The following is a 24,697-nucleotide window of genomic DNA, read 5'->3' as shown; positions in this document are numbered from 1 at the left end:
GATATTTCCTTTTAATGTATTTCTATATGATGTTATAATAATAAAATCAATTCAGTTTATCTTCTTTTTACCCTCATAAAAAACTTCAGCAAAGCAGATGAAAACATTGCTTTAAAAGAGAAACACATGGGCCTCCCTGGTGGCGCAGCGGTTGAGCACTGGGTTGCGAAGCTGCCCGCAGCCTCTGCAGTGCTGGTTCAATCCCTGGCCACTGGCGAGGGTCCCACATGGCACGACAGACCTCTCCTGCTGTGCCCGCTGCTCCCCTCAGAGGTGTATTTCGTCAGTCTGGCTGTTCTGTTCCCCGCTCTGGCTCTGGTGAATTCTCTCACCCTCCAGTGCTTCTGACTATACCCAGTGTTTGTATAAATAAATCTTAAAAAAATAAAAATAAAATAAAATAAAAAATAAAAGAGAAACACATGGGCCTCCCTGGTGGTGCAGCAGGTTGAGTACAGCACTGTGAAGCTGTCTGAACCCTCTGCAGCGTGGGTTCGATTCCCGGCCAGCCAGGGAGATACCCACATGGTGCAGCAGACCTCTCCTGTCTCACCCACTGCTCCCCTCAGCAGTGTTTTTGGTCTGTCTGCTTGTTCTGCTCCACGCTCTATCTCTCATCCTCCCGTGCCTCTGGCCTGTACCCCAGCTCTTGTATAAATAAATAAAAATCTTTTTTTTGGAAATAAGGTGGAAATAAACTTTGCAGTTATAAGCCACTGAAATTTAAAAACAGAAGCATGGTGATGATCCAAATAGACTTCTCCAAAGAAGACATACAGATGTCCAAAAGGCACATGAATGCTCAACTCCACTAACTTTTAAGGAAATACATATCAAAACTGCAATGAGATACCACCTCATACCCATGAAAATGGCCTATATCAAAGTGCTTGGAACAAACAATTGCTGGCAAGGGTATGGAGAAAAAGAAATCCTGATACACTATTGGTGAGACTGTAAATTGTTCCAGTCTCTATGGAAAACTGTATGGAGGGTCCTTAAAAAACTGAAAATAGAAATACTATGTGACCCAGCAATACCACTCCAAGGTATTTATCCAAAGAGTGTGAAAACACCAATATATAAATTATATGCATCACTATATTCATAGCAGCATTTTTCACAGCAGCATTATTCACAATAGCCAAGACACAAAAACAACCTAAATGCCCAGTGATGGACAGGGACATAAAGTTGTTGTATAATTGATGTACAGAGTCAATGCAATCACTGCCAAGGCTCTAATTCTTCAAAGAAACAACTTACACAAAAATTAACCCAGTTTGTGTTAAAGATATAAATATAAGACTCTAAGCCATAAAATACATTGAAGAAAACATAGGCAAAAATCTCCAAGCATTGGCTTCAGAGATGTCTTTGTGGATTCATCTCCAATGACAAGAGAAACAAAAGTAAATATAAACAAATGGGACTACATGAAACTAAAAAGTTCATGTGAAATAAAAGAAACTATCAGCAAAATTAAGACAACCATTGAATAGCAGAAAATATTTGCATATCATACAAATGACAAAGGGCTGATATCCACGATATCTAAAGAACTCACATAGGGCCGCCCCGGTGACGCAGCGTGTTGAGCGCAGCACTGTGAAGCTGTCCGCAGCCTTTGCAGTGCAGGTTCGATTCCTGGCCCGCTGGAGAGAAACCCACATGGCGCAGGAGACCTCTCCTGCCTTGTGTGCTGCTCCCCTCAGCAGTATCTTCAGTCATCTGCCTGTTCTGCTCCCTGCTCTGTCTCTGGAGAATCCTCTCACCCTTCCATGCCTCTGACCTGTACCCCAGTTCTTGTATAAATAAATAAAATCTAAACAAAAAACAAACTCATATAACTATGAAAATAAAGCAAAGAATCCAATCAAAAATTGGGCAGATACTTTTCCAAAGAAGACATAAATATGGTCACCTGACACCTGATGTATTCACTTATCATCTGGAAAATGCAAAACAAAATCACAAGATACCACCTCATACCTGTCAAAATGAACTATATCAGAAAGACCAGAAACAACAAGTTTTGGTGAAGGTGTGGAGAAACAGGAACTCTACTCAACTGTTGGTGGAAAATAGACTGTTCCAGCTGCTATGGAATCAGTACAGAGGTTGCTCAAAATATTAAAAATAGATCTACCATGTGATCCAGCAATTCCACACATAGGTATCTACTGAAAGAATACAAAAACTCTAATTTGAAGGGAAATATGAATACCTATGTTCATTGCAGCACTATTTACAATATCCAAGTTATGAAAACAACCAAAGTGCCCAAGAATGGATGTTGGATTAGAAAAATGTGGTATATATACACAATGGAATATTGCTCGGCTATTAAAAAGATGTACTCTTGCCATTTGCAACAAGGATAGAACTGGAGGGGATAATGCTAAGGGAAATAAGTCAGAAGGAAAAAGACAATTGTGAGTGATTTCATTTATATGTGGAATACAGAGAAGTCAAACAAAGAGTCAGATAAAAACAAAATAACCCTAAAAGCTGATTATAGAACTGAGGAATACAGACAGGGGAAGGGAGGAAGAGTTGGAGCTGGGTGGGGATGCAACGTGATGGACTGCGGGCGCTTTGGTGGGAGGTACACTGTGGTGATAACACATGAAGAGGAGACCTCACCCCCTAAAATAGAAACAGTGAGTAAACCTGTACTACCTCAATTTAAAATGAAATGCTGGGGGGCTCCCTGGTGGCGCAAGGGGTTAAGACACAACCTATGAAGCAATCTGCAGCTACTGCAGCAAGAGTTCGATCCCTGGCCAGGGAGAAAGCCACATGGTGCAGCAGACCTCTCCTGACTCACCCGCTGCTCCCCTCAACAGTGTATTTCAGTCAGTCTGCCTGTTCTGTTCCCCACTCTGTCTCTGGTGAATCCTCTCACCCTCCCCCCCCCACACACACCTCTGGCCTGTACCCCAGTCCTTGTATACATAAATAAATCTTTAAAAAAAATGAAATGAAATACTATTCTCTAAATTAATGAATTAAAATGGGCAGAACAGTTACTTTTTTTTAGTTATATTATGGACAAAGTTCTCCATTTCAAAAAAATTATATAACCATTATGGAGTTGAATCATATTAAAAGAAACATTACAATCAGCAGAGGAATTCTTCCTGACAGGAAGGAGAAAGACAAACACTGGATGATTTTACTCATATGCAGAATTCAAAGAAACAAAACAAAACAATGGACAAAACTAAACCAAAGCAAACCCTAGAAATCTAGCTGCAGTCTGGGCTACTGGCCAGAGGGGGCCCAATGAACTATAGTGGAGGATTAGTGGTACTTTGGTGGTGGGTCTGGTATGGTAACATCCATCTGAAGAGATATAAACCTGGACCCCTAAATCATATATAGCATTGTAAACCAAAGTTACCTCAATTGGAAAATCAACAAGCAACTATAAACCAGAGACACACTATGCGGGGAGCAAGGGGTAGGTGAGAAGGGAGTAGGATCAAAACAAGGGTGGTGGGAATTGTATGGGTACTACAACCAAGATTAAAATGCATACATTGTGCAAAAATGAAAAATGATGTAAAACATATATAAAATTTTAAAATAAAAGAAAAAATACAACTTTTTAAAATAAATGAATGTTATTTATTTGGTGAGTCCAGGAGTGGTGGGGGCATGGGAGAAGGGGCATGTCCTATACTCCCAAAATACAACTAACTCCATTTTTTTTTTAAAGATTTATTTATTTATACAAGCACTGGGTACAGTCAGAAGCACGGGAGGGTGAGAGAATTCATCAGAGCGGAGAGCAGAACAGGCAGACTGACGAAGTACACTGCTGGGGGGAGCAGCAGGCGGCAGGAGAGGTCTGCATACCATGTGGAACCCTCGCCTGGCAGCTGGGGATCGAACTGGTGCTGCAGAGGCTGCGGGCAGTGTCGCAACCCAGCGCTCAACCACTGTGCCACCAGGGAGACCCCAACTAACTCCATTTAAAAAAAAAAAAGAAAAAGAAATAAACGTCAAAGATTAGAAGGAAACAAATAAAAGCACATGTCTGTAGAGAAAGCAGTGGGATTTCAACACCTGAGAGATAATGGAGTCATTCAATAGCAAATGTCATTCCATTTTATAGATGCTTTTCAGTAACAAGCACCTTGTACCTCAAGGTCACCCAGCAGTTCTTGAGTTAGCAACGATTCACAATCTTGAGATACAATGCATTCATGCAAAAGAATGGTTTGGGTTTATTGTAATGTACTAGTCAGACTCGGGAATAATAACTACTTAACCTTCCCATGCAGTCTTAATATATAGGGTGCTGTTTCAGTAGGTTATGTAGTAAGCCTAGTGGTAGTTACTATTAGCAGAAGGAAAAAGATGTAAAATACCAAGAATACATCTTATGGAATTTGATTATATGCAATAAATTTTCAAAAAATAGTAAGGAATCAAAATATTTTACACCTATCTTAGATATTTTAATTTAAAACATATGTATCCACATTTTTGGCCAAATTTTTGGTATAGTACTCACAACTTTTCTTTAAGTATATACTGTTGATGGAGTTTCCAGTTTGCTTTGTTGCATATTGCATTCATGATTCATATTTACTATTGTGTAGCTGCCATTCCTGACTTCCACTTTCTAAAGAAATAGAATAGGATGCTTCCAGAACAGTCTGAATGCCCATTTTTCTAAATGTTAGTGATTTACTTCTGAACTCTGACAGCTATCTTCAATTTTTAAGCCTAATTTAAAAATGTTTCTTAAGTATTGGACTTAATTTTCAAAGAAGCAACTCTTTTGCACTCATAAAATATTGTTATGTAGTCTATAGTCATACTAACAAATACAACTGGCATAAACAGGTCAGGAATACACACAGATTCTTGGCAAACAGACAACTCAATTGGTTGAAGAACTGGAGGGGCAGCATAGATGGCAACCTGTTGTGGGTATCAGAATGTTCCACAAAGGAAACAGAGAACATTGATTAATTCGGAGGAAGTGGAAGGTCAATGAAGTGAGGGTTGTAAGAGAATATTTACTCTCGTCTGGGAGTACTTAAGGCTTAAGGTTCTGGAATAATTGAAGCCGAGCTGGCAGGTGCCAGAAGTATTGACACAGAAATTCTAAATAGGATATTGCATAGGATTAAAGATAATATTAGAGATTATTATCAAGTTTCATGCTTTTATGTAATTGAGAAGTAAATTTTAGTACAATAAATTTAGGTGACTTGCCCAAAGTCACAGAGTTGATTAATAGTGAAACTAGATTTCCTCACTATTAAGTCGATGTTTAGGGGCTAATTTTCTGCATTTTCCACTGACCTTTCCACAACCCAGATTTAACTCTCGCTTTTGCAAGGAATTGCTCCAAGTTTGCTTCCTTTAAAATTCCTTTCATGGTCTCCCATTATGCTGTTTATATGTTCTAATGGTTTATTTTATGTTTACTGCCCTAGAAAGCCAGTTCTAAATGGCAAGGACCATGTCTTGTTTGCTGCTGGTTTGCAGGGTAGGCACTCAAGAAATATTACTTTGAATAACAAAATAAACAAAGTGGAATTACCACATGATCAAGCAATACCATTTCTGGGTATTAGCTGAAGAAAATTAAAAAAAAAAAACTAACTCAAAAAGACACAAGCATCCCTGTGTTCATCATAGAATTGTTTACAATAGCCTAGTGTGGAAACAACCTAAGTTCTAAGTGTCTGTGGATGGATAAATGGATAAGGAAAATGTGAGATACACATACACAAAGGAATATCATTCAGCTTTACAAAAGCAAATAAAATCTTGCCATACATGACAACGTGGATGGAACTTGAAGACATTATGGTAGGTAAAATAAATCAGACAGAGAAAGACAAATGTTGGATGATCTCTCTTATATGTGAAATCTAAAAAATAAAAACCAATTACAAAACAAACTAAAACATTGAATTCATAGATACAGGGAACAGATTAGTGATTATCAGAGCCAAGACATGGAGGGTCTGGGGTAGGAAGTGGATGAAGGAGTTTAAAAAATTAGCCTATTTTCTTTGTGAAACAGTCATATACAGAACTATATATATATATATATATATATATATATATATATAATTGATAACTATATAAATGAGAACATTTCAATTTTTAATGAAAAACTACTCATGAAACTTAAAATTTCTGATCTTTTAGAAATCTGAAGGATAAAGCATTTGAAACTTTTGGTACAAGAAAAAAAAGGAAATACTGGCCTGACATATAATTCATATAATTGAACGCAAAATTACTAACTCATCAGAGGGAGATTCTATTTCCCTATTTCTCATTGGAATCAAAGACATTTCTGTCAATGAGATGTCACGAGAGATGATTTTTATCATGCTGGTAGCTGTCAACTTAGGAACTTGCAAACATTATATAAGGATGATATTTACTTTCAACATTCCCGAAATTCCTTTCTGGATGTCTCTCCTCTAGTCAAATACTTCTCATCCTTCAAACTCCATTTTCTTCTGTCCGGTTGATTTGGGCTTAGATATTGAGGTAAGCAATCCTATTATTTAAAGTCTCGAGCACCTTCCTAGTGGCACAGGGGTTAAAGATAGAGCTATCAAACTATCGCCAGCTATTGCAGCAAGAATTTGATTCCCAGACCAATCAGGGAGTTGACCCACAGCAGACCTCTCTTGACTCGCCTGCTGCTCCCCTCAGCAGTGTATTATTTCAGTAGATCTGCCTGTTCTGCTCCCCACTCTGTCTCCGGTGAATCCTCTCACCCACCACATCTCTGGCCTACACCCCAGCTCTTATATGCAAAAATAAATAAATATTTTTTAAAAATTTAAAGTTCATCTCACTATTAATTTTGTGAAACCACATTAATAGCTTTCATTAAATACTGTGATCCAAGTAAAATAAAATATATCAGCTACTATATATATATATTAAATATATATATACACATCCCATGCATTTCAGTGATGCAGGTGGATTTGGACCAAATAGCAAGCAACCCGGAGAATTTAAGATATTTAAACCCCAAGAAGGGGAGCCCACTAAATAGGCGCTCAGTAGCCCTTTGTTAAACAACTTAATGGGTACATATCCCCTTCCCAATTCAGCACTCTTCAATCTTCATCTTTAATCCATGATCTCATTCTAGGGATGTGAGCTTTTAAATATCTCTCAGTCATCCCCTTTCCTCTAACTTTCCTGCCATGTTCCTGCCTTTATTGTTTTCTTTTCTTACTTTAATGATTGTAATAACTTCAAAAGCAGTTTTCCTGTCTGCAGTCTTGCCCACATAAATCACTGCCTCTAACCGCTATTAAGTGAATTGCATCACTCCTTTGTTTAAAATAAAAGTCATGGTTCCTATTGCCTAGCAACCAAAGTAGCTTTCTCTCTCCTCCACACCCAGTGCCTAATGTTAACCATCACCTGACTCACTACTGACAGGACTCTATGCCCATCCAGATATGGCTCCCAGAACCAAAATAGGCTGCTCATCTGACCTAAGGAGGAGCCCTTCCTACAACATGGTGAGCCCTACTTCTCTAGGAGTCCTTGCGGTCTTCATTTCCCCATTCATCAGGGCTCCCCTAGGCCCAGCATGGCTTCATGAGCCCAAATTTAAACAAATTTCAACATAGCAAGGAATTCAGAGCCATCAGCATACTCCTCAGCATTATGAACCATGACATTTCTCAAAAATATACCAATATCCCCCTCCCGGGATACTGAATCCTGAAGACATATATTTTTCAGGTACTATTAGTGGGCAATTATTTTCTCTCCTGTATTTTTTTAAAAATAATTAAGAAGTTGGTATTTACTTTTATTGTATTGTATCAGTTTAATCAGTTTTATCAGCTGGAAGGAACCGAAATTACTCTTTTTTTAAGACTAGCAAAACACAACTGGGAGAAATTATTTAGTAATTTCTTAATATGAGCCAGAAAAGTGCTCAAATATAAAGTCATAATTTCTTTGAGTGGTTTTTTTGAGAATCATTAATATCCATCAAAGGAAACGTACTAAATGAATTAAGGTATATCCATAAAAAATATTCTGAAGTTGTAAGGAAAAGAAATGAGGAAGCTCTCAATGCACTACTGTGGACAGAGCTCCAAGTTACAGAGTTAAGACAGCAGCTTGCAAACTGCTGCTGCTCACCTGGGCACTTATATGTGCTCAGATACACATTTTTTATTGGCTTAGAGAAAGTGTTGAAAGAGTCCCAAGAAACCAGGAATGGAAAGGAAGGAAATGAAGCAGATTGGAGCAGGAGTGGGAGCAAGGCTTTCCACTATATATCTCTTTCTATTTCTAGGTTTTGAGCTATGGGAATCTATTACCCTTCTGCCCCCAGTCTCCTGAGTTTGAGTGGGTAACAATGTGATTCTCGAAAGACTCCATTTCAAATTGCATTACTTCAAGTCTTTGAAACTATCATAAAATCAATGAAACTTTTCAATGGCCCTAATACACATGGGCAACAAATTTGATCAACACATAAATACAAGTGAATAAATAAGTACATTCTAAAGTAATACACTGTCTACCAATATAGCAGATATCTGCCATATAAATTTTCCTAAAATCTTCACTTTCTCTTAGGTAGAAAATTGGACATGTAGATTCATTTACCTGCTATGGTGCCAACAGTGTAGAGAATATAACTAACACTAGCACTCACCATGTTCATGTTGGCTTAGCCCTAATGTATTATGGAAAATCAACCCTCACATTGCCCCACATATCCCCCCCACCCTTCAACACACAAACACACACATACATGCTACTTTGCATAATTTAGATGAGGCTATCAGGGTTAAATGCAAGGGTAGCTAAAGTTGATTGGTATGCTCCGTTTCCCCAGGAACACTGATTGTTCTAGAAATGATCATGAGGTTCAATGTAGGCCAATTAGAATCCTTGGGTTGGAGGTAAAGCCTGTTACAGATACAGAGCAAAAGAGGATTTCTTCACTTTTGTAATTACAGCTGTCAGAATTATGAAAGCCTGTAGCTGTCAGGACCCATTTTTTTATTCATTCTGAAACCCCAAATGAGAATTATATCACTGTGGAAATTTGAAAAGAGAAAGAAGTATTGGTGAACCCTGGATCCAGCCATGTTTGAGCTGGTCCACCCCTTGGAATTACTAACTTTATACTCCAAAGAATTTTCTCTTTTGTTGCTTTTTTGAAGCATAGTGCAAGTGATCAGTAAAGTCTTTTATGTTTTTTCTCTTTACACATTCCAGAGCTTTTTAAGAGACTATGTTGTTTCTTGAGATTATTTCTTAATTTACCTGGAAAACGTAGTAAATGCAGACTGCTAACTTTAAGAAATTCAGAGAAATTCTTCATGTGAGCCGTGAATCTGGAGCAAGGCAAGACAGTTCTTTCATGATGAGGGTTGGGCTATAATGTAGAGGGGAAAATACACAAAATAAAATCAGGTGTGACTCCCCAAATAATCCATGTCATCTGTCATTCTTACTTCCCCAAACGAGTGGTATTTTTAAAGGAAATATTTTTTGTCTGTTTCTTTATTCTTTAAACAATCCTGAAAACAACTGAAATTGACTCTATACATGTACATCCTTCCCATCTATTTCATTAAAGTGGCTATTAACTTATCTGCTCATACAATAAATTTGTATTGTGTTACACACTACAGGCCAGGCATTGCTCCAGAAACTGGGAATAATAGTCTCTGTCGTTGTGAAACTGACATTCTAGTGGAGATGACAAAAAAATAAGTAGCTACAGCTCTTTCAGGCAGTGATTTTTTTATTGAAAAGAAGAAAAACAAGATACAGTACATGGAATGGGGAAATGTTGCGAGTAGTGTACTTATTTGTATACGGAAATAAGAGATAGCTTCAGGAACCAGCGATTCCAAAGCACAGAGGGAGCAGTCCTATGATATCCTGGGTGAGAGTGATTCAAGGAACAGCCAGTGTGTCAGAGGGTGGAGTGACAGGGCATTGAAAAGTGGGTCTGAAGATTAGGGGCGGGAGGAATCTCAGGTCAGGTTTTTTCACCTTGATGTAACCAAACTTGAAAATAAGGAGATGAAAGAGATACAAGATAGTGGATAATTAATTTGAAATAAGATCATAAATAGCTATAGTCCAGGAATGTGTGTGCCTCGCAAGCATCACAAGTGATGGATACAAGAAATAAGTAGAATCTTGTCACTCAAAGCATCTACATGGACCAGCAATATTAGCATCATTGCAGAGCTTGTTAGATATGGAAATTATCTGGTCTGGCTTAGACCTACTGAGTCAGGATTTGAATTGTAACAACTGATCATTATGGACAATAAAAACCCAAATCACTCTTTGATCTAGAAAACAAAATATAAAATCTTTTCCATAATACAGGGGCTAGTCATGACCCATTATTTATATTTTTCTGCTATCTTGCAGGAACTTCTTTGTGATCTAAATACAACAAGCTGTGAGAAACTGAGGCACCAAATGTCTGCAACCCCCAACTTCCCCATCACCTAGTAAAATCCCTACTACATAAGCCATGTGGCTTTATTCATAAATGTTGACTCAAACTTCACTGGATTAATTCATATTTTAAGACACATTTTGGAATACAGTAGTCATATTTTTTCTTTCATCAAGGTATGATTTAACTGGAATGAAAAGGGATGAATAGAGGAATAAGTCAATAGCATTGAGTCATATGTTTCTGTGCCTTAAAACACTGCCCCATGTTGTCACTAAGCAGGGGCAGAGGAGCTTAGGGCTAGGAAGTCTTCACTGCTCTCAGCTGACTCACTGCCTAAAGTCAAACCCATACCCTCTATATTAAAACACAACCCCCGCCTTTGTTGTTGTTGTTGTTGTTGTTGAAGAAGAACAAACTTTCATCAGAAAGATACAAGAACAGTAAATATTGACCTTCTTGACGGATGGTGCACCTCACGCCAGGGCTACTCAAGCATCTGTTCATTATGACCCAGCCCTCCCCTTTGTCGGGAAATAATGCCAAGTGGCCTCCTTTGCTATCGGCTGCAGATTGCAAATATTTAAAAGAAATAAATTTCTCTGAATGAAAAGCACCTTTCTTTGTTATCCAACCCCTCCTCTCCTCCCAAGTCATGTTGATTCTGGGGCTGTGCATACTCCCAGCACCTGTACTTTTCAATTGTTTGCTTGCCAAGATCACTGTGGTTTTCTTGCTTGGTTTTAGGAACCATTATAAGTACAGTAGCCAATGAAGGTGTATTTTCTTTCTCTCTTGGCAATCTGTAGGGGAAGCTTCAACTTCAGGACACTTAACAGCAACTGTAATTAGAGGACATGGGAAGAGAGGAACAGAAACTGGAGCTCTGCATCTGGAGTACTCTCCCCGTATGATAATGAAAATGGGTCATGGCTGAAAATCAAAAGGAAAGGCTTGGATTTCTCCAGGAGTCTTATTATTCAGCAAAAAGTTTATAAACTTGGTTTTTCTGAAATACAGAGTGATTTCTTTAACTGCATTTACAGACTTGCAATAGGAAATAAGAATGGAATATCAGCAAGCAAAATTTGAGTGTGATAGAGAAGAGCCAAACTTAGCATAGAACCCCAAGGTCTAAATATAGACACTGAATAAAACGATTATTTCTTCTACATGAAGCATTACCTACCCATCATTGGGTGGAATAGGATCTCACCCTGAGGGATCTTGATCATTCTCTTAATCTCTTCCCACTGAACCATATGTCAATACAGTATTGCAAAAAATCAGCTGCAACCAGTTATTGTGATCTGATCAATATTAATGGCAAATTGGGTGTAAGGATGAATGTTCTATGTGTAAAGTTTTTAGCTTCCTCTGTTACCTGAAACTGACTTCTCATTCAAAGAGAATGTTACAGCTTCTATTACCACCACCACCAGAAGTTACTCTGTTATGGGAGTCACTCTATTAAGTGAGTGGCCACTTTTTAAACAGCTTTAATAGCTTTCAAAAACCTGTTGAAAATGCTCACTTGCTAATGACTCTTCTCTTTGTGTTTATCCTTGTGGAGGGACGCATTTTGTGTTAAAGAGGTTCTTCCCAATCATTGTCAAGTTTCCTTGAGATAAAAAGTATATGGTAGTTTTAGGGGACACTGGGGCAAAGAGATAATGATATTCAAGGCCAAGGGAAACTGGTCTTTACTGTCCCTGCTATCCCAGCCCCAACACCACCACCACAAGGACTGAGTAGAGCCATATCTACCTACCTACAAAATGGAATGCTTTGCTCTATTGTTAATTTTGCAGAATTGTGGGGGAGGGAGAGGAGATAAATAGGTGTGGTCAGTTTACCATGCCCAACCAGCCACCCCTCACTGCTCACTCTTCTACATTGTGTATGTGACATAACTTTTCCCCTGTGGACCTCCACCTTGTGGTCTTACCAGGAAACCCATAAGCACACCCACTATTTCTCTCTGAGTGTTCTCCCTAGAAGTGGTAACAGCAACACTTCTTGCGCTAACACCCCAACAAAGGCAAATCCCTGGCCCCAGAATCGATCACACAAGTCACAGAAATCTGAGCCCCAGTTATAGCCACCCTAGTCCCTGGCCACCAGAGAAAAGCGAGCCTACCCCAGCCAATGAAACCGAACTGCAATGAAGATAAAAGGAATAATCCAGAAGAAGCAGACATACAGTTTGGTGGGATGGTGTCACATAGGACAGTATCACTCAAGACCATGGGATTTGAAATTATCACACAGGAGTTAGACTCCAGCCCCAGCCATGACCTGGATTGTATGGGTGATCTCAGGAGAATGACTCTCTTCTCTAAGCTCCAATATCCTCAACCAGAAATGTTTAGCTGAGAAAGCAACTGCAGAGTGCCTACCACAGAGGTGGTGAGGGTATGAGTGGAAAGAAAATATTGGTGAGGGGTGGAAAGGAAAAAGATAACATTTCATTTCACAAAGAAAATAAGATAGGATCTTCAAAAAAACCATTAAACAGAATAAAAAGGGGTAAAGTTCACAGTTGACAAACACAAAGATTCATAGGCCCCAGCATCCACAGAGAAACCAGATGTGTGTGTGTGTGTGTGTGTGTGTGTGTGTGTGCAGGAGATATATACAAACATATGTACAATCACCATTCTCTATAGCATCTGAGGACCTTGTATGGGATAGGTTCTAGGAATTAGCTCTCTGAAATTTTCCAGGAGAGAACAAAGTTACCATCTCCAATTAGTTATTAATGAGCCTTTCAAATGGAGTCAGCATCCTCAACTATTGTTAAGTCCTCTTTTTATAAGGCCATAACTAAAAATACAACTGATCTCTCATCATCTTTCTTGTTCAGACAGGAGTCCACACATTATTCTATGTGACAAAAATAACCCAGTGTGGATATTGAGATTAATACATGGAAGGTTATGCAAGGTCGGATCATCACATACATAACTATAAGCTCCAGGGTATCAAAGGAAAAAATAATTACTAAAGTGGGTGCATATATTATTAAGCCTAATGATGTCGCTTCTCAAAAAAACATACGCTCAAGTTCCTTCCAGTTCCTCCTTAGTCATGAGGTTTGGATCTTACTGGGACAAAGGAATCATAATTCAATTATCCAATGATTTATCACAAAACACTTTGTCCGCACTGGATATTTTGATGTGTAAACATCAGAGTATTACGCTCCTTCTGTCCCAGGCAGCCTTCGCATTTCAGATTTCATTAGCCAATAAAGCCAGGTTTATTTATAATAAAGTTAAGCCCTCAAACCACTGACCATGGAAACCAGATTTTGAAATAATTCAGATTTGTGTTTCTGTTCTTTCTAATTAAGGGTAATATCGGGAAGCACAGACAGTGGGTAGCATTGTTCAAGCACCATGGATTTAAGCAAGAAAATCTGATTATCAGCTCATGTCAGAAGCCAAGCGATAATGCAGCTTAGCATTCGTTTGGGCTTTTTCTTTGGCCAAAAGATAATTACCGTTCGTGAGGTCTTACGTAAGTGTATCTAATATCTAAGGCCCTAAAATTTATGAATAGCAAAGGCACACAATAGGCAAAGAAGAATTACTGTATTTATTATTTCTATGGCTTGTTCCACCATGATAATTTCATTATCTAGCAAAGTCGAGCCCCTAAAATGAAAGTATAATTTCTTATAGGACAAAAGTTAAATATGCTGGCAAGGTTTTCTGCCCAATTTCCTCTGGTGTAAGTTATTTCCAACAAATAAGAAGTAGACTAGCCAGAATTTCAATAGGAAATTTACCAAAGGGGATTCAGAGTTACCTATTGAGGTCATTACACAAACAGATGTTATGCTTCCATGGTGAGAATTTTTTTTCTTTCATAAAATATTATTTCTTAATCCTATGCAGTGGATAATAAATGCAATACTTCCAACCAAACACCAAAAATCTGAAAATTGAAAAATACATCTTGACAGATGAGGGTATTGGGTGAATATTAGTGTCATTGGAAGCAGCCTCAGTATATATCTCACAGAATTAATTCTGGGACCCAGAGGGGAAAAGTTATTTGAACTAGCAGTTAGAAGTTTGATATACAAAATCAAATCTAATTACAAGGATCAGAAAAAATCAGGTTGTAAAATTTCCAAAATAAGAGTAATGAAATCCTCAAAAACAGAGAGAAGCAGTTACTTTTGGAAGTGAAAGATAGTATGATTGTCCTTAATAACTGATTTTGTAGGATAAATTTCTTGTTTATCTACTACTCATTATATCCCAGCAGCAAGTAACACTTTCAGTACCTTCTACTGCTGAGTACATCCCACCAACCAGACATTGTGATAAACACCTTAGACGTGTTAACTGTCAGGTCCTCAGAGTAACCCTATGAAATCATTCCTTTAGTCTCCCCATTTTAGAGAAGAGGAAAATGAGTCACAGAGTTTGAGTGCCCAGGCAGCTAGCCTGATTCTCAGGATGACCCCACCTGTCTACACCTGGCTCCTCAGTCAACAGTCCAGGGTCCACATGGGAGCTCAACTCACTTCAAAATGGGTTCACTTCATAATTGCTGCAGCAAAAACTGAGAAAGGGATCATGACTTCAGTCTGCTCTGTGTCATTTAAGTAATCCCAAACTGCAGGGGGGTTGGTATATTTTGGATCATGTTAACCCTCTTCTGTGATAAACTTTATGCCTGAGGATCAAAGACCCACCTAAACAACCTAGGAGGACTGGATGCCAGGGGACTTGGTGCACATAGCCAGGGTTCCAGTTGTCCCCTTGGCTCAAGATGGATGTGACACTGATGAGTTTTAGGACTTAGAGTGCTGAGAAAGGAGGGATCAAGTCCATATCAGTAAATCAGAGATAATATGGGATCAGGACACGATGGGTTTCCCAAAGGTGAGTTCAGTTTCCAAATGGATTTGGAATTACCACTGAGTTGTCAACTGTGTTCCCAGTTACTCAGAAATGTGAGACTGAGCTTGCTGGTGACTGTCTTCAGGTGGCTAGCTGCAGTATGTATGTGGCACACCGAGTGAAAGGCTAAGTAAGGACAGTGCTTATACAGAAAAGCCCTGGGGTCAGTGGGCCTCAGCTTCCTCATCTGCAACCTCATATGCACAGGCCATCACTAACCTCATGAGGTTGCTGTGGAAGTTGAATTCAATATGGAAAGACCTAGAAATTTGTGCACATAGATCCACTGCCAAGTATGTTAGTCTCTTCTATGGCTTCTTCTGATGAATGTGCCTTATATTTGCGTCTCTCTTTTTCATGAAGCTGGTCCATTTTGATCACAGCAATTGGCACAGTACACTCTGGTCTGGGAGTAGGTGATGATTTCCTCAGAGATTCTCTCTAAATCCATCAACAAATGCTATTGGTATAACTAAAGTCAAGATTAGCATTATCTATAGCTTTCATTTTCATTTCTATATGAAAAAATAAACTTGGTCAAATTTCAAAGTAAAATTCTTTTTTAGATTTAAATCTGAGAAGTTAGAAATTCTAAGTTCTAAGTTCTAAACTGTAGAAGTTCTAAATACTTTCCAGTATTCTAAATTTAGAACTCTTGCAAGCAAAAATGATGAAATTAATCATCCTCCAAAAAATAGGGTGAGAATACTCTAATAAAATGACAATGTTATAGTTTGTGATTATCATTTTTAAAACTGAGTAGTAAATGGAAAATGAGTCAATGTGTGAATCCTGTCTGACCTGAATAGTTTTCATCTTCTATTCAGGGTTACATATAACTCAAGTTGGAGTACATCTCAAGGAAGAATATATTTGGATTCATTACTCATCATAAGTGTAATTATTGTTTAACAATATTATGAAGGGTTGGTGATGAGATGCAGGTGTTTAAACATGCAGTGCCAATAGATTTGACACGGTATTCAGTTCTAGGCGTAGACATTTAAACTTCTATTTACCAGGGGGGACAATACAACCCCACACAATGGTAAGTGTGTTTGCTAGAAACATGAAGTGACTGGTTCATTTTTAATCTTTAGATGTTAAAATGGGATTTTTTTTATTGCAGTGAAACATGTTTCTTAACTTGTTAGTCTATACATTATATTTTAGGGTAAAAAAATGAAACAGAACTCCATTGTGATAGTCTGCCTGGCTAAGAGTTTCAAAACATCTTTGGAAAAGAATGGAAGACTGGAGGAAGAGGCATATAGTTCAATTTCAGACTGAGTGAACCAACTACAAAGTGATGACCTGAGGCTTTGACACGTATTTTTACCAGGAATCATTGGTAACCTAGGAAAGATGAAGCTCCTCTTCTAGTTTCCCAGATGAGGAGACTGAGGCTAGAGAAGACCATGCTTTGCTCAAGAAAACCACAGCCTGCAGCCCAGATTGCTTCACCTAACGTGGGTCTTCTAATTTTTGTGAATGACTTTCCCCCAGTGTGCTCTGTTGCCTGCTACCAAATGCGAGGCTCACTATTTGAAATCTTGATTCAACAGATACAGTCGATGGATAATTTTGAGTATTGACTCTGTGTCTACAGGGCCTAGGATTTCTGAAATTCCCAGACTTGATGTTTATGTAATTATTCTGATCTTTATTCTCCTATGGATTAATGCTTTCTTCACCTAGTTCTGTGAGTGGGCTAATGAGCTTGTGGCTTGTCTTGAATCATAAGACCTCTGTGGGAAAGTGGGAAGAAACCATTTATTAAATACTGCCGTGTAGTTTACATGGGTTACCTTTGTGAAGAGTTTATGAAGTGGGCATTGAACATGAGACAAAGGACAAAATCATTTGATAATGTTTAAATAATTTTTCAAGTCATAGTGCGGAGATTAGGTAATTCATTATTTAACATAGCACCTTATATTCAAACCATTTCTATTCTGTTGAATGAGTGAATGAAAGCTGGGATTAAACTCAGATCTATGTAACTCCAAAATTTTCTCCACTATATTTAGTTGTCCTTTTTGGTATCAGAAATACACCAGTTTTTTGGTTTTTTGGTTTTTTTTAAGATTTATTTATTTTTATACAAGAACCGGGATACAGGCCAGATGCACCGGAGGGTGAGAGGATTCACCAGAGACAGAACGGGAAGCAGAACAGGCAGACTGACATAATACACTGCTGAGGGGTGCAGTGGGCAAGACAGGAGAGGTCTGCTTCGCCATGTGGGATTCTCATGGGCCAGCCAGGATCAAACCTGCGCTGCAGAGGCTGCAGACAGCTTCACAGTTCCGTGCTGAACCAACTGCACCACTAGGGAGGCCCTACACCAGTTCTTTGAATATCACTTGGCATATAGGTAAATGTTTGATAAATGCCTTTTGCTTACGATAACATAAACTTCTCAAGTCTTAGACAGCATACATAGCTGTCATGGTGTCCTTTTAAGGACAAGAAAATATTTACCAGCTAAATGATTTCTTGAAGTTGTCATTGAGGATCTAGGCAAAAAACAATGTCCATAATAGTGTTGTGAATACTTTCCAGAATGAATGAATGGCACCATGAAGATGCCTCTAAGGTATGGGACAGTTCTTTCTGCATTGTGACATTCAAACACTTTTGGTGATTTTCCCATGTTTGAAATATTTGTAGCACCCAGATTATTCTTGTTTAGATGATGTGTATGGAAGTATGATTTTAGCTCCATAATAATGGTTTACATTGTCCTGGGTTAGTCACCTTTTTGATACTATCTCATTTAATCCATACAACAGTTTTTCATGTTGTACCTGTTTCATGTTGATACATGTTGTATCATGTATCAAAATGGCATCCTTTTATGGCTAAATAATATTCCATTGTATGCATATTCTACATTGTGCTTATTCATTAATCTGTTGATTAATGGCACAGCTGCTTCCTGGAACATTTTTCAAATGTTCACTTTAACACTTGAAGTGCAGAGGACCCATTCCAGGGTCACTAACCTGTTTATGATCGACTCTTTCCCATGCTAAAACACCACAATTGGTACACAAGTCTTGTACCTGTTTAATGCATGATCAGTGATTTGGCTATATCTAGTTGATCCTTGACCAACTCTAGGGTAAAGGGCACCAACCCTCACACATTCAAAAATCCATGTAGAACTTTGGACTCCTCTAAAACTTGACTACAAATAGCCTTCTGTTGAGCAGAAGGTTTACCAATAACATAAACTATCAATTGACAAGTATTTAGTAGGTTATATATATTATATAGCCTATTCTTACAATAAAGTAAGCTAGAGAAAGAAAATGCTATTAAGAAAGTCTTAAGAAAAATAAAACAGGGCCTCCCCTGGGGGCGCAGCAGTTGAGCACTGGGCTGCGAAGCTGCCCACAGCCTCTGCAGCACCAGTTCAATCCCCAGCTGCCGGCAAGGGTCCCACATGGCGCGCAGACCTCTCCTTCCACGCCCGCTGCTCCCCTCAGCACAGTGTACTTCGTCGGTCTGCCTGTTCTGTTCCCCACTCTGGCTCTGGTGAATTCTCTCACCCTCCCGTGCTTCTGACTGTACCCAGTGCTTGTATAAATAAATAAATAAATCTTTAAAAAAAAGAAAAAGAAAACACAGTTCACCCTTGACACCAAACTCTGCTCGGTCAAAGTCAGCCTACAAGTGGACCCAGGCAGTTCAAACCTGTGTTGCTCAGGGGTCACCGTGTTTGAAAGGTGGAACCATGTGAAAGCACACTTTCCATTGAGCAGTGAATTCTTTTTCCATAAATACTGGCAATTGCATTCCCACCATGCTACGGGGAAAGGCTTTGGCACAGCAAAGGGCAAACAAGCACTGGACAGTAGGGTTAGCATGCAGCCTATTGGCAGGTGCAGATGGAGCCCCTCTTCATCCCTATGGCCCCAAGACAGCCCAACAACTATGACTGACTCCAAGTTGTGGCAGGGCAGCTCCCAGCTGGGAAGCACATACTGGGAAACAAGACCAGTGGAAACTGGAGCAGGTGTTGGAGCTTCCAGAGCAAAGCAAAGGTCATTCTAGGAGTAACACCTAAGCACAGCACTGGGGTCCATTTCTCTAACACAACCCATGCTGGGAGTCATGGACTCCCTTAGTTGGCCAAAATTCCTGAGAGCTCAATTACCTGAAGTGCAAATGGAAAAATAGTAAAAGAGCATATTGCTGATGCCTTATTTCGATACAGTTAGAAAAGCAGGTCATGTTTTTCAACTACGTCATATTTTCCATCTCCCCACAGTTGGCCTTTTTCTTTCATCTTAAAATGAGATTTTCTGCATCTCTTGATTTGTACTCTTCAATTCTATTTCCAGTCACCATATGCTATTTTTCAGCAAGTAATTTGGAACAATCCTGCTCACAAATTGTGAAAAGTAGCAGCTATAAGAGATAAAACCAGAATCCCCCCTCCCCAGAATACTCCCTCCCCAAGTGCTTGGGACGTTCTCATTTCGACTGTGTCCCTGAGCCAGGATCGTCCCCAGAGGACACTGCCATGTCCTTCAAGATGAACAGGTAGGAAATGGAGCTTTTAGGATGTAAATCTCAGTCTTAGCTGAAAGGTTCTTTTTTTTCTGTTTTGTAACCAGAGCTTTGATGGGAGTAAACCTGGGAATCTTCCACAGCTCCATGACAACTGGACGGCCAGCCATGGCGACGATCACCATGTGCACATCATTTATAGCCGTGCACATGTACATGGTATTGACAACCATTCAGCTGGGCTCTCACCAGGAGGAGATTAGCAACCAGCAAGTGGGAACTGCAATGAGGATGAACACTACTTGCAAAATGAGCCTTTGCTCATGAATTCAGTGGTTTATTTTTATTGATTATACTAAGATGAAATAGGTGCCACAGGCACGCACTGCAAAGATACCTAATATACCATGATTTCTAATCTTGCTTATCAAAGGAAGATATAGATTTTTCTCAGTGTACATATCTGTGTGAAAAGGATAAAAGGGAAATAGGAATCTCAGAGAGCCAGTATTCTATAGGAAATGCCTTAGCATTCGTCTTACTTTGAAATTTTTAAAAAAATAAATTTTTCAACAGTTATAAAGTCAAAAGTACAAAGAAGCAAATCTCATATGGAAAGCAATCAAATCCCAAAAGGTGACATGGTAGACACAGTCCTTAAAAGTACCTCTTTGCTTACTCACATTTTCATGGGGTTGGTTTCTCTCCCACAGGGTTGCGCTTCTCACAACGGCCATATAGCGAGGGGGATTCTGAAAGATTTGAAACAAGGCACTTAGTATCACTTCCATCATTCTCACAAAGAAAAATTTCCACTCCTGAGATGATTTTTAGGCCAATCAGAAGCAATTTTGTTCAAACAATGATTATTCATTCACTGACTATCTGAGAGTAGCCAGAATACTGTCCTAAATGCCAGAGGAGCAAGGATGAGATCAGGGAGACACAAGTCCTGCCCTCAAGACTCCAGAGAAATCCCACAAGCAGGCACTGGAAAACGCCCAAATAAATGTAAAATTTCACCCATGGCTAATGTTATGAATGGGGGACACAGAGTAAGTTGAAAATGTTACGGCATTTTAGGAGGAAATAAAATTAAACATTACACCCTTTGCCATGTGACTTTACACAGCTGAAGTAAAGAAACTATCTTTCCTTGTCTCATTGTGACTTGTTTTGGCCAGTGACATTTTTGCAGACCCGGCATGAGCAGAGACTTTATATAAATGTGAAGGGTTTAACTTGTCCTCTTGTGTTTCTAAGGAAGGAACTTCTAACCCAAAACTCTAAGCCAGTCCCAACAGAGTCCATCAGCGCCAGAGCCAAACCCACAGACCAATGAACATTAGAAAGGGTTGCAGCTTGTTGAAAGTTACTACCTTTGGAGTTGTTTGTGATGCAGAATTAGCATAGCAGACACCTGATTGATACAAATATGATACATACAAGAGACCCATTTGGGGGAGTCGGAAAAGGTACCCTTGAGGATGTAACAATATTATAGAAACTTGTGATTTTACTTAAAACATCAAAACACATTAATAGCAGAATTTATTTTCATACTTTTCTTTTTCAGTCTATGCTTTTTATTTAGTAAATTCCCAAGATCCTTGATCTTTTGTTGATCTAGTTACCAAAATAGTGCCTCAGTCATTTCTTGGCCTGGGAATCCTGTTGTCATGATAGAGACAGTCTCAAAATGTCTATAAGCAGGCCACAAGCATATGTGCAGATAATGAGGAACCCATCATGCCTTTCCTCAAAGTGATCGGAATTGAAGGCAGGAGACTGTAGCCAAAGAATCACACAAATAAAGGCACAATTTCCATGTTGCTAAGTGTTATGAAGGAGAAACACAGGGGCACAGAGATATAGAGAGCCAAGGAATATAAATGAGATAGGCTTGGCTGATAGACAAGAGACCTCCCCACCCAAAAAATAAAAAAATAAAATGACAAAAATGGAAGACGAGGCAATGGTATCTTTGAGATCAAAGGATCAAGACTAAAGGAAAGTAGCAAGAGAAATGGAAGGAGGTTCCAGATGGAAGAAAAAAGGTGACACTACTAGAATCTGGAGGAAATAACTGGGGCCATATGAGTTCAGGGCACTGAAATTGAGTGGAACTGTAAATATGCCACACCTGTATGCCAGCCAGGTACAGCCGGGAGCATGTGGGTCACATTCATTTGTTTTCCCACAAAGTTAGGACGTGAGTCTCGTACACAGCACCATGACATCAACTCTGTGTCCGGCACGTGGTGTGCATTTAATCAGTGGGTTTAAATAATGCAAGTGGACTCTCCCAGACCCAGAAGGAATCAGAGGGTATGTGGAGCAAGGAATCCTGTATCACCCACATTCTCTTGGAGACACGAGGGAACTACTTAAGATCATACAACCATGCAGTGACAAGCCAGCATCAAGTTTTGTTCTAGACTCTGTGCTTCACCCCATCTCTGCTCAGTTATCAGCACACACACTTGATCTTCATAATCCAGCTCTCAGATTTGATTGAGAAAGCAACCTGATGTCTGCAGCAAGGAGAAGAGATCTCATTTACAAAGAAAAAGTCTCCAGGTGGAGAGTCAGACCCGCCTCAACAGTGTGTCTCCATTGCCCTCCTAGATGGACACCTGCCATCACTCCAGCCATGTACCTTCACAGATCAGGTGACTTCTGAGTAGGTGGCCTTTGTCCCAGGTACCCAGCATGGAATGCTGAATGCTGTCCCCAACCATGCTGCTCGGACACACTTCTTACTTGAAAGGAAATGCCTCAATATCACTACTCTGAGTTATGCAGGTTATGGGTGAAAACGACCGGGTGGTGTGTTTCACAGAGTACAATGCAAACAATGCCTCAAGTTCTGTGTACCACCTGCGCCTCTGCACATGGCAGTCCTGAAATGTCTGCTCTCCAACAGGACAGCATCATGTTACCCCACAGTCCAAGGACATCGCATATGTTCTGACCATTTCATTTTAACAGCAGATTCTTTCTAAAGGGTAAAGGACTATAAAAGAAGAATCAGGGATGCAGGGATTCGGATTCCTTAGAAAAGCTTTATCTTAAACTTTTAAGCAAGGCCAGAACACAGGTAGAATTTTTTTTATAAACAACAAAAAAGCTATTGTAATCAACAAGCAAAAAATAAAAGGGGGCCTGGAAGAATAAAGTAGCTGGGATATTCATTGCCAGTCATTAACCTGATTTTCTAATGAATATGGCATTAGGCATTCATTAACAATCATTTGTGTTTATGTTGAACAGTGGATGTATAATGAAGGTTGGTAAATGAAAGCAAAATTAAACCAGGGAATTTTGGACACTTATAAAGCAATTAACTTGTTTGGCAGTAATTACACATTGAAAGCTAAATCAAGTGCATTTAGAAAGCCACAAGAGTCGCCACATAAACCAGAGGTGCTTTGCTCTAAAATAATAGAAAAACCTCTCTTTCTTTCCAAATGAAAGAGAAAGGCAAAAGTACGGGATACATGACAAACAAGGCTCAGGTCTAATGAAAAGAAACACGGTCCAGCCCATATGCGAGAGAAGAGGCAAGTTTCTGGAAAATAGGACAGCTCAGCTAATTAAAAGAAAGAAAGGGGAAAAAACACCCTTTTGTAACAACAATGATGTAAAAACAGGTGGTATGTGGTGGAGAGTTCAAGTTTTTGTTGTTTGAGCACACAGGCCTGCACATACATGCACACACTTGCACACATGCACACATACGTACACAAAAGTCTACGTATTTGAACTGCCTATTATATGTGAAAAAAAACTGAGTCCACAATCAGGTCCTGGGACAGAAGCTACAAAATTGTCAGTGACAGAGATTGGGTAACTTGAGTCTCCAAAAGAGGGCTTGACCACAACCTTTTATTCCATGTAGCATATGGCATGAAGGGCAGTCACTAGACACTTCAGGAGCTCCTTCTTAAAAAAAAAAAAAATAGAGGATAGGGTGGGATGTGATGGTAGATAAAGTGTAAAATGAACTGTGGAGAAAGTAAACATGAAACTCAATGTGGTCACAACATTTATAAACAGGAACTACCTTCAAATATATAATGCAGGGGTATCCCTGGTGGCCTAGGGGGTAAGTTTCAGCACTATCATCGCTACAGCCTGAGTTCAGTCCCCAACCAGGGAGCAACCCACATGGCACGGCAGACCTCTCATGTCTCGCCCGCTGCTTCCCTCAGCAGTGTATTTCAACAGATCTGCCTGATCTGTTCCCCACTCTCACCCCCTGCATCTCTGGCCTACACCCCATTTTCTCTACACAAAAGTAAAAAAAAAAAATGTTACTAAAAAATACACTGCAAATCCAACAAAGGTTTCAAGATGAACTTTCTCAGAATTTTCCGTCCTACAGTAGTTAGTCAAGAGGTATCACAGAGGAGCAGTTGAGGTTTTGGTTGTTGTTTCTTTCCTGGGGCTACAATGGTAGTCTTCTGAGGAGCCCAAAGTTCTGAGCAAAGGCACAAAGTTTTCCAAACTGGAATCTGGAGTATCCTTCTTCAAAAAAAAAAAAAAAAAATTCTGTATGACAAATGCCTTTGCAAATAGAGGTGGTAGGCGCTCGAGTGTCAGGAACCAAGAGAAATGTTCCCAGGGGGACCTATGAAGAGCAGCTGGCTTTGTGGAAACATTTGCAAAGTGCTTGGGCAGCCACTGTGCTAAAAGTAAATACTTGCTTTGCCTTGTGATTGGAACAGAAAACGGAAACCAGGAGATAGCTTTGGAAATCCTCACTCAAGTCATTTAAGTGCTACCAAAT

General features: G+C 39.4%; 1 protein-coding gene across 1 annotated transcript in view; it reads right to left on the bottom strand.

Moving 5' to 3' along the window:
* Positions 1 to 24,697, bottom strand: part of CUNH12orf42 (chromosome unknown C12orf42 homolog) — a 97,260-nt gene that overhangs the window by 29,913 nt on the left and 42,650 nt on the right. The window contains 2 exon segments of the mRNA XM_037515228.2: positions 9,307 to 9,418; positions 20,589 to 20,657. Coding sequence (XP_037371125.2) covers positions 9,307 to 9,418; positions 20,589 to 20,657 — 181 coding nt within the window.

This window comes from Talpa occidentalis, unplaced genomic scaffold (assembly GCF_014898055.3).
Source record: "Talpa occidentalis isolate TD23 unplaced genomic scaffold, MPIMG_talOcc4v2.1 talOcc4.16, whole genome shotgun sequence".
In the NCBI taxonomy this organism is placed as follows: Eukaryota; Metazoa; Chordata; class Mammalia; order Eulipotyphla; family Talpidae; genus Talpa; species Talpa occidentalis.
Note: the sequence above shows the minus strand (reverse complement) of the source record. Positions and strands in the feature narration are given on the sequence as shown.